The sequence below is a fragment of the Mchenga conophoros genome, linkage group LG22 (assembly GCF_057382185.1).
Source record: "Mchenga conophoros isolate Kocher_MC1m ecotype Shallow Benthic linkage group LG22, M_conophoros_male_GT1.1, whole genome shotgun sequence".
In the NCBI taxonomy this organism is placed as follows: Eukaryota; Metazoa; Chordata; class Actinopteri; order Cichliformes; family Cichlidae; genus Mchenga; species Mchenga conophoros.
The window spans coordinates 21,890,630-21,903,287 of NC_140546.1; the positions used below are offsets into that span (position 1 = coordinate 21,890,630).

The window sequence follows — 12,658 nt, forward strand, 5'->3', positions numbered from 1 at the left end:
TTCTCTTTGCTCTGTGTTGGCACAGTAATGTTCTGTCCCTCAAGCTGGAGATGTGCTGACATGTCTTTTTTGACCTCTGTAGCTCGCCTCAGATGGCGACGATTCCTTCTGAGGACTCTGCCGTTGTCCAACTCCACATCATAGGATCTGTTTCCCAGAGTGTTACACACTCTAGCCTTGGTCCATAAGTTGTGTGGTTCAAAAGGTTGGACTCGCACCAAGTCCCCTGGGTTTAATGTGTCCATGTCCTTCGCTGTCTTGTTGTAGTACTTTGTTTGTCTCTCTCTGTTTTTCATCAGTGCTAACTTGTTGTCAGTCACTGTGGGTTGCAACAATCTGTCTCCTATTGGGAGAAGTGTCCTCGTCCTCCTGCTTAACAGTCTCTGTGCAGGGCTGGTAGTTAAACCTTGTGTTGGGGTGTTTCTGTGGTCCAATAAGGCCAAATATGGATCCTGTCCAGCCAATTTCGCCTTTTTCATGAGTCGTTTGGCAGTTTTAACGGCAGACTCAGCTTTGCCGTTGCTCTGCGGATAGCCAGGTGATGAGGTATGGTGTCGAAATTCCCATTTCCGGCTGAAGTTGGCAAACTCTGTTGAGCTGTACTGGGGCCCGTTGTCAGAAAAAACAATATTTGGGATTCCCTGACGTGCGAAATGAGCCTTTAGTTTCCTAATCACAGTACTCGACTTGGTATCAGGTAGATAATCTATCTCCCAAAAGTTGGAGTAATAATCAACAGTTATTAGGTAGTCCCTACCCTCAAAGTTGAATAAATCTGTCCCCACTTTGGTCCATGGTCTGGTGGTCGGCTCGTGTGGTTTTAGTGTCTCTTTCTGTTGTTTTGCATCCACAGACCGACATATGTCACATGTAGCGATGTACTTTTTGATGTGGTCGTTCATACCGTGCCAGTAGACGCAGTCTCTAGCTCTCCTGAGGCACCCTTCTGTGCCGATGTGTGTTGAGTGAATTCGCTGGGTTATATCTGCCTGCAGTGCTTCTGGAATCACCACTCTCTCTCCCTTGAAGACCAATCCATCCTGTGTGCTCAGTTCATCCTGCAAAGATTGGAACTGGGTTATTTCAACAGGTACATCTTTCTTACAGGCTGGCCACCCCTTTTGTATTGCTTTTATCAGCGTTTGTAGTGTGTGGTCGGTTCTCGTCCCTGCCCGTATTCTGTCCATGCTTTCTGTTGAAACAGGTACATAGTAGAGATGGCACGATACCACTTTTTTATGTCCGATACCGATACCGATATCATAAATTTGAATATCTGCCGATACCGATATGAATCCGATATAGTGTTTTTTAATCAACAAAACTGTTTTTTTAAATATCTTGCTGCATTTTGTATAAGTTCATACTCAAATTTAAAACAACAACTACACTAAAGCTATTCTGTTATACCTGTATGCAAAAAAAAAATATTTCATAGTTCAGCAATACTGATCAATCTAATAAACTTAAACCTACACCATCCTCCCTATTCTGGTATTTTAAAGAGTACTTAGCATAAATATTAAGCAACCTAACTAATAGGGCTCCAACTCCCAGCAACAACAAAAATAAATAAATAAAAAATAGGGAACCACCCCTCACGCGCCACCTCATGATGCTTAATCGACGTAATCAACCTTAATTTGATGCAGTGTGAAAAAAAATGCACAGAAATCAATTATTTTTCAAGAAATATTAAATAGATTCAACATCTTTCTTCAACAAAATTGCAGACTGCACAGATGGTACCTTCCCAAAGGAAAAAGTACTATAGCTTACTAGGGTATATTAGACTTAATAGTTACTATATACAGTAATTGACTTCTATTCATTTTACATCAAATTAAAACTTTGGGTGTCAGATAATTATTTATTAAAAGCTAGACATTTTAAATGAGAATAAGAAAGAAAAGTATGTCTTTGTGCCCCCCTTTTCCCTGTTAATGCCCTATCGGCCCCCCTGGCTAAACTTTGCTAGATCCGCCCCTGCACAGTTACCAGCGTCAGCTACGTAGAAAAAGATCCTCGAGTAGAAAGTAATAATAAATAAATTCTAACAACAGCTGATCAAGCTTAAACGTGCTGCTGTTGTTCAGCCGCTGGTTTCCTCTTTCTGGTGCAAAGTGGGCCAAAAGCAAACTAGAGACACGACTGGCGACAGAAAAGCCGATCAGCTGATCGTTAAGCAGTTTCATGATTGAAGTAGCAGCAAGAAGAGGCAGTCGCTCCATATATCGCTTGTTAAGCTTAACGCAGGAATGCTTTACAAACATTCAGAGATGGACTTACACACTTGCTTTACTTCTCTCGGGGATAACTTTGTCGGAGATGAAATGCCGGGTTGCTAGCGAAGCTCCAAATGCTATCCAGACCACAGGTCCTGCATGCCACAGCCGCTCTATCACGTGATGCATACTGCTCCGACGTGCTAACGTTCTGAGGTGAGTTACGGCGTGTTGCAAGTTTTGTGAGGTGCTTTCGTGATATTTAATGGATCGGATTACATTTTTTATTTTTCTCCGATATCCGATCCAGTAATTTAGGTCAGTATCGGACCGATACCGATACGTAATATCGGATCGGTCCATCTCTAGTACATAGTCCACCATGTTGACACATTCTGTCTCCAACTCTGTCTGGCTTTTGATGCTATCCTGCAGGTAGGCCCTACTCAGCGTATCAGCAAGTAGCATGTCCCGGCCTGGAACATATGTTATGGTTATATCATATTTTTGCAGCCTTAATAGCATCCTTTGCAGTCTCTTAGGTGCATGTAACAGTGGCTTTTTAATAATGTTCTCGAGTGGCTTGTGGTCTGATTGCACTCTCACAAGACGACCATATGTATATTGGTGGAATTTCTCCATCCCAAACACAATAGCTAAGCATTCCTTTTCAATTTGTGCATAACCTCGTTCAGTGAGCGTCAATGCACGACTTGCAAATGCCACTGGTTTTCCATGTTGAGTCAGAGCTGCTCCCAGTCCTGTCTCGCTGGCATCACACTGCAGCGTCAGCTCTTCTTCAGGGCTGTAATATTTCAAAACTGGGACTTGTGTTAGTTTTTCTTTCAGTCTTTTAAATGCATCTTCCTGCACGTCTGTCCACTCCCATAGGCTATCTCTGTGCGTCAGTTGTCTGAGAGGCTCACAGTCGTCTGACAGATGCTTGTAAAACTTTGATAAATAGTTGACCATTCCAACTAGTCTCTGCACCCCTTTTATGTCAGTTGGTGCTGGCATCTCTGTGATGGCCCGTACCTTCTCTGGGTCAGCGCTCAGCCCCTCTGCTGTGAGTAGATGTCCGATGTATGGTACTTCCTGTCTTCTAAGCTTGAGTTTTTCCACATTTAATTTGATGTTTCTCTCTCTGCAGCGTTCCAGGAAAAGTCTCAGGTTTCTGTCATGATCCATTTCTGCCAACTCAGTCGTCTCTCCTTTTCCAGTGATCAGGATGTCATCAGCAATGATGTATGTGCCTGGCAGGTTCTCTAACGCTTGCATCAGTTTGCGCTGAAAGACCTCTGGCGCTGGGCTGATCCCCATCGGCATTCTCAGCCAACGAAAGCGACCAAATGGTGTTGCGAATGTCGTGAGATGGCTTGACTCTTCCGTAAGCTTCACATGCCAAAAGCCATGTTTCACATCACAAACTGTGAAAACTTTCGCTTTTGACACATCTGGCAATATGTCATCTATTGTCGGTAACGGGAAGTGACTACGCTTCAAAGCTTTGTTAAGCGGTCTTGGGTCAATACATATCCTGGGTTTGCCATTTGGCTTCTGCACTGTCACCATCCCACTGATCCAATCAGTACTACCTTCCACTGGTGCTATTATTTGTCTGTCTGCAAGGCTCATCAGTTCCTCTTTCAGTGGTTTCATCATCGACACTGGGACTCTGCGTTTTGGCAGTTTGACGGGCTGCACTGTTGTGTCGATTTCCAGCTCATATTCACCTTGCAAACATCCATCTCCTGTAAACACATCCTGAAACTCAGACTTTATCTCTTCCAACAACCATGCGTTGTTCTCTGATGGAGCTGTTGTCACTGAGCTGTTCAAAGCACAGATGTTATCATAATTAACTTGTATTAGCTTCATCGCTTCACTAGCTGTTCTCCCAAGTAGAGGTGTTTTACAATCCTCCTCCACCACTTGGAACTCGACTCTGTACTTTTTGTTGTTTCTTGGGTTTGTCAGCTTGACTTTACACTTTCCTAATGGACACAGCCTTGATTTATTGTACATCACAAGAACCTTGTCTGTGTGCTCCATTTTGGTGTTAGGGTTCAACAAGTTGATGGGAATAACGTTGCAGGTTGCACCACAGTCAACTTGAAACTTGACCAGGCTGTTGCCAATCATCATGCCTGCGAACAGCTGCTCTCGTTTTTTCATGTCTGATTCTCTGATCTGGTTCACTTCTACTGCAGTCTGTGTCATAGCTGTGACAGTCATTATGTCCTCACAGGAATCCGAGTCCTGCTCCGTCACTGTGTGGATCTTTTTTCCATTTTCACTCTGTCTGCTTTTACTCCTGCATGCTATAGCAAAATGATTTTCTTTGCCACATTTTTTGCATTTTTTTCCATATGCTGGGCATTTTGATTTGAGTCTTTCATGTGCTCTTCCACAAAATCTGCATGATATCTCTTTATCCAGTCTTTTTCTCTCTTTTTGTTTTACTGCATGCAGTTCCTCTATAGCCTGTCCCGCTATTGTTTTGTTGTATTCTCTTGAAATCTCCATTGCTCTACAAATATCTAGACATCTGTCTAATGTGAGGTTCTCTTCTCTGAGCAACCTTTCCCTCCAACCGAAGCTGTTCGTGCCACAGACGATCCTGTCTCTGATCAGTGAGTCTTTTAATTGTCCAAAGTTGCAGGTGCTCGCCAGCATTCTCAGGTCCGTAACATATCTATCAATATTTTCTCCAGGAGCCTGATTGCGTGCAAAAAATCTGTATCTCTCGACAGTCTCATTAACTTTGGGATTACAGTGTTCATCGATTTTTCTCATCAGCTCACTTACTGTTACTCTTGCCTCAGCTCCGATCAGCGTTCCACAGAGCTCCCTGCCCCGTTCCCCGATCAGATAGTAAAACAGCTTCACTCTCGCCTTTTCCTCAGCATCCGGCAGAGCTAGTTCCGTGTAGAGTGTAAACTCTTCTTTCCATGTTTTCCACGCTTTAGACAGGTTCACTGAATCCATACTCCACTGTGCGGGTGGCTTCAATCCATCCATCGTAGACGCCGCTGCGCTCTTCTCGTCAGCGTCTCACTTGCTGTCCTGAGCCGTTAGCACCTCCGAGGCTAACTAGCCTAGCTGGACGCGTCGATACCGTCCGCTCAATCTGTTGTCTTCAAAGCGCGGTGTGGATCACTCTAGACCCCGCTGCCACCATGTTTCATCTTGTTCTCTCTATAAACTTCACAAGATGCTCGGTTGAACTTTCCCTCCTCCGAGGTAAACTTTTATTAAACTCTTAATAAACAGTCATGAGTCTCCGGTTCTCACCTTCCGGTGTTACACTCTCAAGACCCCGGGTGGAACACACAGGTAAATGCAATTCCCATTGCTACAACAACGACAACCGTTTACGAGTCTGAGTCGTAGGTGCGGAGGCGGCGTTTAACACCCTCTGGGCCAGCGCGCGGGCGCGAAGCTCCTCCTTCAGGGGGGCCAGAGAGTCGAACACCTCAAAAAACTGGGGAAACTGCCGGAGCTGTGGCGCCTTCTGAAGGATGGCGTCAATGGCCTCCAACCCAGTGGACACCACTCTGGGGTCCGTGCACCCACAGATGCGCGTCATGAGCCGACTGATCCGTTGCAGCTCCTCCCCAATCTCGTCCGGACTGTCCGCTGGGTCTGACATAGTCAGATCGTACTGTCACAGCGGGGTGCGCCGGTGTGAAGAATGAGGTAGACCCAAGAGCAGACACAGTGGAGACAGAACTAGGTTTCCAAAATAAGGCAAGCCTTTATTGTGGCTGAAGGCATAACAAAAACACTAGGGAAACACAGAAACTGGGAAAACTAAGAAGACAGAGAACACTGTGTAAACTAAAAAGGCTAAGACACTCTGTGAAGGAACTATGGAAAAAACTATAAACACAGAGTAACTAAGCAGGCTATGAAACACAGTGTCACAATAAGGGAAACTACGAAAATACGAGGTGAGGATAACAGACAATCTGACACTGACACAAAGACACACTGGGCTTAAATACACTGAGGAAGTCATCAAGGAATTAGAGACAACAGGGGAACACAGCTGGGAGGAATAAGACCTAATGAGACAGGGGGAACAAAGCTAGAAACACTGACATAAGATGGGAACATGAACCTTCAGAGTAAAACAGGAAACAAGACACCACTAAACAAACACGCAGACACGACACAGAGAGACAGACTAGACACTGAACTAAACCTGCAATAAACATGAGAACACAAAAACTTACGAACTAATCCCTAAACAAGAATAACGGAAACATAGAGTCATAATCATCATTATCATCATAATAAGAAAAGAATCCAAAATGCAAAAACACACCAAAAACATAACAACTCAAAATACTGGGTCAAACTGACCCAGAACCGTGACACCACTGGAAGCTGCATTCAAAGGGAATATTTACTCATCGTTTCAATGTCAAAATTCATGAAAGCAAAGACTGTTTTAGGTGAACAAATAAATAGTTAAAACTGCTCTAAAGTAAAAGAACTGAAAAGCTATAAATAAAAACTCATGATCAGTGCCTCCATTGTGTATCTCTGGGGTTACGAGACACATGTCTGCAACATCAGTAATCACATTTCATGAGTAGTATTTAATAAACACTAAGTATTACAAAAGGAGACAAATGGAGATTATTCACATCTACCTTTATCGTTACCAGAAAAAACTCTAATGTAGTTAAGATCTATAGTTTGGCTTCATCCTAAAAAACACACACAGAATAATATCACTGAGGAGGTGAGGAGAGAGGTACAGCAGTGAGTGTCTACAGCCACAGCCTGTAAAGGTAACATCCAAAGAAGAAGTTTGACTGTTTTTCAAGCTTATGTTAAATATGACCAGCGGTTAAAGTGGGCTGGAAGGATCCTGAACTGTATTCTGGTTCCCTCTGTTAATGAGCAGTTAAATCTTATAGGCAGATGAATGTGTGTTACTACAATCTAAAATTTGATTGTAGGAATGTTTTCAGGTAACTAAATACTACTGCCCTAGTACCTGCACTTTGTTGTAGTTTTATTGTATCATAAAGGTCCTTCTTGGCAAAGTGGAACCTTTAGATCAGATCTTAAAATGTGAGCTCTTCACTCTCCTTTTTTTTTATAACAGTAAAGCCTCATCAAAATGAGTAGGAGGCCAACATAGAGTCACTAAAGACCTCTGTCTATACAAACCACGGTCAGACATGTCATTTTAAAAATAATTTAAATAAAACCACTGAAAGGCTATAAAAAGATAGAAATGCACCTCCAACTGTCAATTTTCATTGTCAGAAATGTTATTTAAAAAAACTTAAACCAATAAGGTGGGAGTTAAGATGAAAGCTGGAAGATGAAGAAAGTTTTAAGGCTGAACTTCACAATTTAGGGTAGAAAGCGACACAAACCCCCCACATGAGTGTCAAATATCTGCAGGACAGCCTAGCTGGCACAGCAGTGGTTATGATCTGCTTTAGTTTAAAAGTCTATTTACTGCAATCTTTTTGTTTTGTTTGGTTTATTTAAAAAATGTAATAGACACAAGGGCATTTAAACATTTGTACAAGCTGTAAATAAAGTGGCAAAGTAAAAACAAAAATTAAAGATTAATTGTACTTTTTTTTCTCCTCTATTTTTAAAATGTGCTTCTTTTACTTTATTTTTATGTAAAAAGGGGGGCCTTTGCTTTTTCTTTTTTTGTCTGTGCATCACATTTTCTTTTTTGTAGTTGCTCGTGCCTTGCATGCCTTAGTTGCAGTGTTTCTTCTTCATTGTTCACTTGTTTATTTAGACATGTATAGAGTGATTAAGTGTATAACTCTTACAGTTACATAGACGGTCTTTCTTTTTTATTGACTCTGAACAGGCCGGCCACAATCACTTCATTTATATGTGTTCACTGCAATAAAAAGTGTGCACAAGGTTTGTTTTGGATTTGTTTACTGAGAATGATCGCACACTTCTATTTCCTCTTCCTGGTATAGTAACCTATTCTGTTAAGCATTTTGCTGATGATGTGATTTTATAATATAATAAATCAATAAATACTCAGTCAAACAAACAGTGAAGTTCTCTGGAAAAGGCCAGAGCTCAACACGTGTCAATAAGTAGTTAAGTGATGTCTTTGAGTTGTGGATAATTTTACCAAAACACACTTAAATCAGTTTTGCAAAAAAAGACTAAAAGTTCAACGATGATCTCATAAATAAATAATATGTCTGTCCTGAGGCTTTTGTTAGAAATGAAGTAAGCTAACTAACACTAGGAAAGACAAGCAGTTTCATTCATATGGACTTCACTATGAGTTTAATTTCCAGCTGTTTTGCTTTTCTTTTTTGAAAAGCAGAGCTTACTTATACTGGACCCATCCTACTGTCTCTTTCTCCTGCTGAGGTCCAGTTCTAGGCTCAGCATCAGCTGGGAGCACGTGCACCTGGACCAAACCAAAACATGAAATAAGGAGGGGGGAGGCTGACTGGATATTATTGTTGTTGCCAAAAACAAAGCTACATTAATCATCCTCTCTGTTGTAGCTCAGGTCTGTTTTTTGATACTGCAATTATTCAGATTAATATTAATAAGATGTGACCAAAAATACTTTTATAAACTGCTCAATGTCATGATGCCAGAGTTTTCTAATGACATGTAGCTTTTGTGACAAGGATTTAACAGCTGGTTTGATATCATGATAAATATCACACATATCCAACAGGTGTGTATCAATCTGAATGCATGAAAACATTATTAGTGTACTTACTACTATTACTATAATTACTGCGTAGAGTAAAAAGTAAGTATTTCTGTCTCTCTCCTTTTGCATACTTGCACAGAGGCAGTCAGGCGATATTCAATATGCAATCAAATAATAAATGAGTTTATTGATATCCATTGATGTTTATATAAAGCATTGTGAGATCACAAAAAGCTTGATAAAGACTAAATGTATTCAAAAATCATGCAGTTTGTGGGGATAGGTTAAGTGACTAATCTAAATTGCCCATAAGTGTGAATGCAGGAGGGAATGTGAGTGCAAATGTTTGTCTCTTTCTCTGTGTGTTAGCCCTGTGACAGACTGGCGACCTGTCCAGGGTGTACCCCGCCTCTCGCCCTATGACAGCTGGGATAGGCTCCAGCGCCCCCCACAACCCTGAAAAGGATGAGCAGAAGCGAATGGATGGATGGATGGTATTCAAAAATCCATCTATATACCAAAGGTCCGAATTATGTTATTTAATTTATTTTAAAATGTGTATTTACTTCAACTTTACTGGCTGCTATAGCAGAGTCACATATCTCTGTCTGGGTTGACTACATAGAGAGGATCCTTCTGAGAGGGAGAGTTCAATCTGTCTTTGTTTACTGGAGCAGTTCAGGAGTTTCTATTTGGTCCTTCCTGTTAGAGATCTGATTCACCCTGTTTGATTAATCATTATGCTGATATAGCTTTGTGGTACCATAAACATAAATTACACATCAGCTCAGTTCATTGGAATTTGATGTATTTTTCTGGCTCATTTTTAGTGTTATTGTTTAGAGTGGGGTGAAAACACCCTCTCAGGCAGCTATAAAAGAAAGCAGCTCCACCTCTCTGCAGAAATCTGAACATCCTGTACAAAGAAGCTTCAGCAGCTCCTCATCACACTTTGAGACTTAAAGCTCCAACATGATCTTGCTCCTCTTCCTGTTACAACTCTGACCTTCCATATTTGTTTAATCATTATACTGAAAAGGACTTTGATAACATCATAAATGCAGAATTACAGCAAATACAGTCACGTTCTTCTGAGTCTGCCAGGAGGACGTGGCTGTTCAGCAATTATTAATTTCTTTACAATCTGATGGTGTTTACTGGCCGGTGTTAGTGATGTTTACAGTGGAGAGTTTTGTTCCATTTGGCCAATGATATCACAGTGATTAGTGAAAACTCCCTCTCAGGCAGCTATAAAAGAAAGCAGCTCCACCTCTCTGCAGAAATCTGAACATCCTGTACAAAGAAGCTTCAGCAGCTCCTCATCACACTTTGAGACTTAAAGCTCCAACATGATCTTGCTCCTCTTCCTTCTCGGTCTGGCTCTGGGTGCTCCTTCTGAGTCTCCTTCTGATGACAATGAAGTGAAGCTACAACTTGGTAACTGTCCCACATTCTGGCTCCTCTTTTCCTTCATTTACTCATTGTAGTTTCTTTTTGTTTTTGTCTTTTTAATATTATTTAGCAAATAATAGATTTTAAATGCACCTTTATCATGTTTCTTGTTTTGTTTTGCTCAGGATAAATATGTGTTAGTGTAATTGGGGATACATACATTAATTTGGTTCCACGTTTCAAACCTCCAGCAGAACCAGGCTCAGACAGGAGCAGCCATTTGCTGTGACTGGTGGAACTTTAGGCCTCATCAAAAAGAAAAGCTTAATATTAAAAGTAGATTATTGATTATCTGTGTCCTTAATCCAAAATGGCTGATTACACATTAGAGGAGGCTTAAAGCGGAAGGCTCTGCCTCCCATTCTACTTTTAATTAACCTCAAAACCACAAGTAAACCAGCAGTCTGAGAGCAAAGCACTCTATCGGTCATAAAATAAGATGTAGCCTGAGTATTTAATACACTGTATATGAGGAGATGGATTCTTAATTTTAATCTGGATTTAGCAGGGAGCTGATGCAGAGAAGCTAATATGTAATGTTTCTTTGTATTCCCTGAAGTACATACAGAAAAGCAGCCTGACACCAGGTCTCACCTTTAGGATATTAGCAGTACAGATCAGGTTTCTTCTGTCACTAAAAAACAAATCATGATCTTTTTCCTCTTCTTGTTTCTGTCTTTTTCAGATGACCGAGCAGTGAAGCTCCTGAGAGGAAACTGTCCCACGTATTGGTGGAGCTTCAACGGCCGCTGCTATAAGTATGTAGCTACACCAAAGAGCTGGTCTGATGCAGAGTTCTACTGTTTGTCACAGGGAGCCCACCTGGTGTCTATTCACAACATGGAGGAAGATAACTTTGTCAGATCCTTGATCAGGAACTCCGACCCTGATGAGAGGGCCACCTGGATTGGACTCAGTGACATCCACAGTGAGGGCAGATGGATGTGGTCTGATGGCTCTGTGGTAGACTTTTTTAACTGGAAAAAAGGCGAGCCAAACAATAGAGGAAATGAAGACTGTGTTACAAGAAACTATCGTACAATTAAGCAGTGGAATGACTGGCCATGTTCTTCTAGTTGTGCCTCTGTTTGTTTAAAGCACAAAGTCTGTGCTTAGAAATTAAGATACTAATTCAGCAAGGACATGCTATGGTGACATGCATGTGGCACGATACAGAAAGCAATGTAAACATTTATGTCTGTATATAAATAGCAAATCACTGAACTTTAACATGAATGCCGAATCAGTCATACTAATAAATTTACACACCTCCTGATGAGCTCAAAACTGAGTGATAATTTATAATAAGAATGTAAAATGATTTTTGGTAACAAACATGTTCTGAAAAGGATTCGGATTATATAATAATAATATTCTACATGCTCACTGTGCTTTTAGTTACAGAAGCTTTCTGAGGTCTTTCCAAGATAAAAACAAACAAACAAAGACGTTACTAACAAAACATGAAATTTAATGATCAGTACCTCTATTGTGTAGTTATGTGTATGAACAGACTATTGTATAATATGCAGCCAGGTTAAGTCATGTTTCTTTTTTTGGGGGGGGGCACTCTTGCTTTCACACTACACACACTTAATAGCTCCAGAAAAACTAAAAATCTTCAAAAAGGTGAGAAAAGGTGCACAATGTTTTCCCTGAAGATAAAGGCTGCAGTTCAGCAAATCAGTGCTTAGAGGACATTAGAGCCAGTGTCTCTAACACACCCTGCTATCAAAATATGATAAAAGTAACCGGTGCATGACAGAGTGGCCAGAATCCAAGCACACGTTTGTCTGCACAGTCAGCTTAATGAGACTTAACAACATTCACAAAACAGTAACTCAGAAAATGTTTTTCAGTTGTTTTTTGAAGTATTAATGTTTACAAATTTGAATCTTCACAGCTGGAATTTAAGTACCTGTTATGAACATTATGGCCACTTGAGTGCAGCAGAAGAAAAAGGTCCTGATGTCAGATGCTTTAATTATCAGGTGTCTTACTTTTACATCCATTACGATGAGCATTGTTGGAAGCATTTGTGTATGACAAATAACATGTTAAATACTCTGTTCTAGTTTTATAGCTCTAGTTTTCTAGACTTAAAGCTTCAACATGATCTTGCTCCTCTTCTTGTTTGGGCGACTCTGGGTGCTGAGTCCTCTTTAATGTTGAGAATTTTTTCAGTCTTTGTTTATTAGAGCAGTAAGTAGAGCTTGTGAGCTGCTCTCTTCCTGTTACAACTCTGACCTTCCATATTTGTTTAATCATTATGCTGAAAAGGCCTTTGATCACATCATGA

The 12,658-nt window shown here is 40.9% G+C and overlaps 1 protein-coding gene across 1 annotated transcript; it reads left to right on the forward strand.

The window, feature by feature from the left end:
• The first annotated feature begins 10,203 nt into the window (after positions 1 to 10,203).
• LOC146549440 (ladderlectin-like) lies at positions 10,204 to 11,620 on the forward strand. Its single transcript, XM_085262164.1, has 2 exons — positions 10,204 to 10,344; positions 11,045 to 11,620. The coding sequence occupies exons 1-2, from the start codon at positions 10,257 to 10,259 to the stop codon at positions 11,473 to 11,475; spliced, it is 519 nt and encodes a 172-aa protein (XP_085118290.1). The 5' UTR covers positions 10,204 to 10,256; the 3' UTR covers positions 11,476 to 11,620.
• Positions 11,621 to 12,658: the final 1,038 nt, after the last annotated feature.

Excerpts from the sequence above, each read along its gene's own strand:
- LOC146549440 (XM_085262164.1), top strand. The coding sequence starts at position 10,257 with ATGATCTTGCTCCTCTTCCTTCTCGGTCTGGCTCTGGGTGCTCCTTCT. Across the intron at positions 10,345-11,044 it reads TGAAGTGAAGCTACAACTTG|ATGACCGAGCAGTGAAGCTC; the intron begins GTAACTGTCCCA and ends TGTCTTTTTCAG.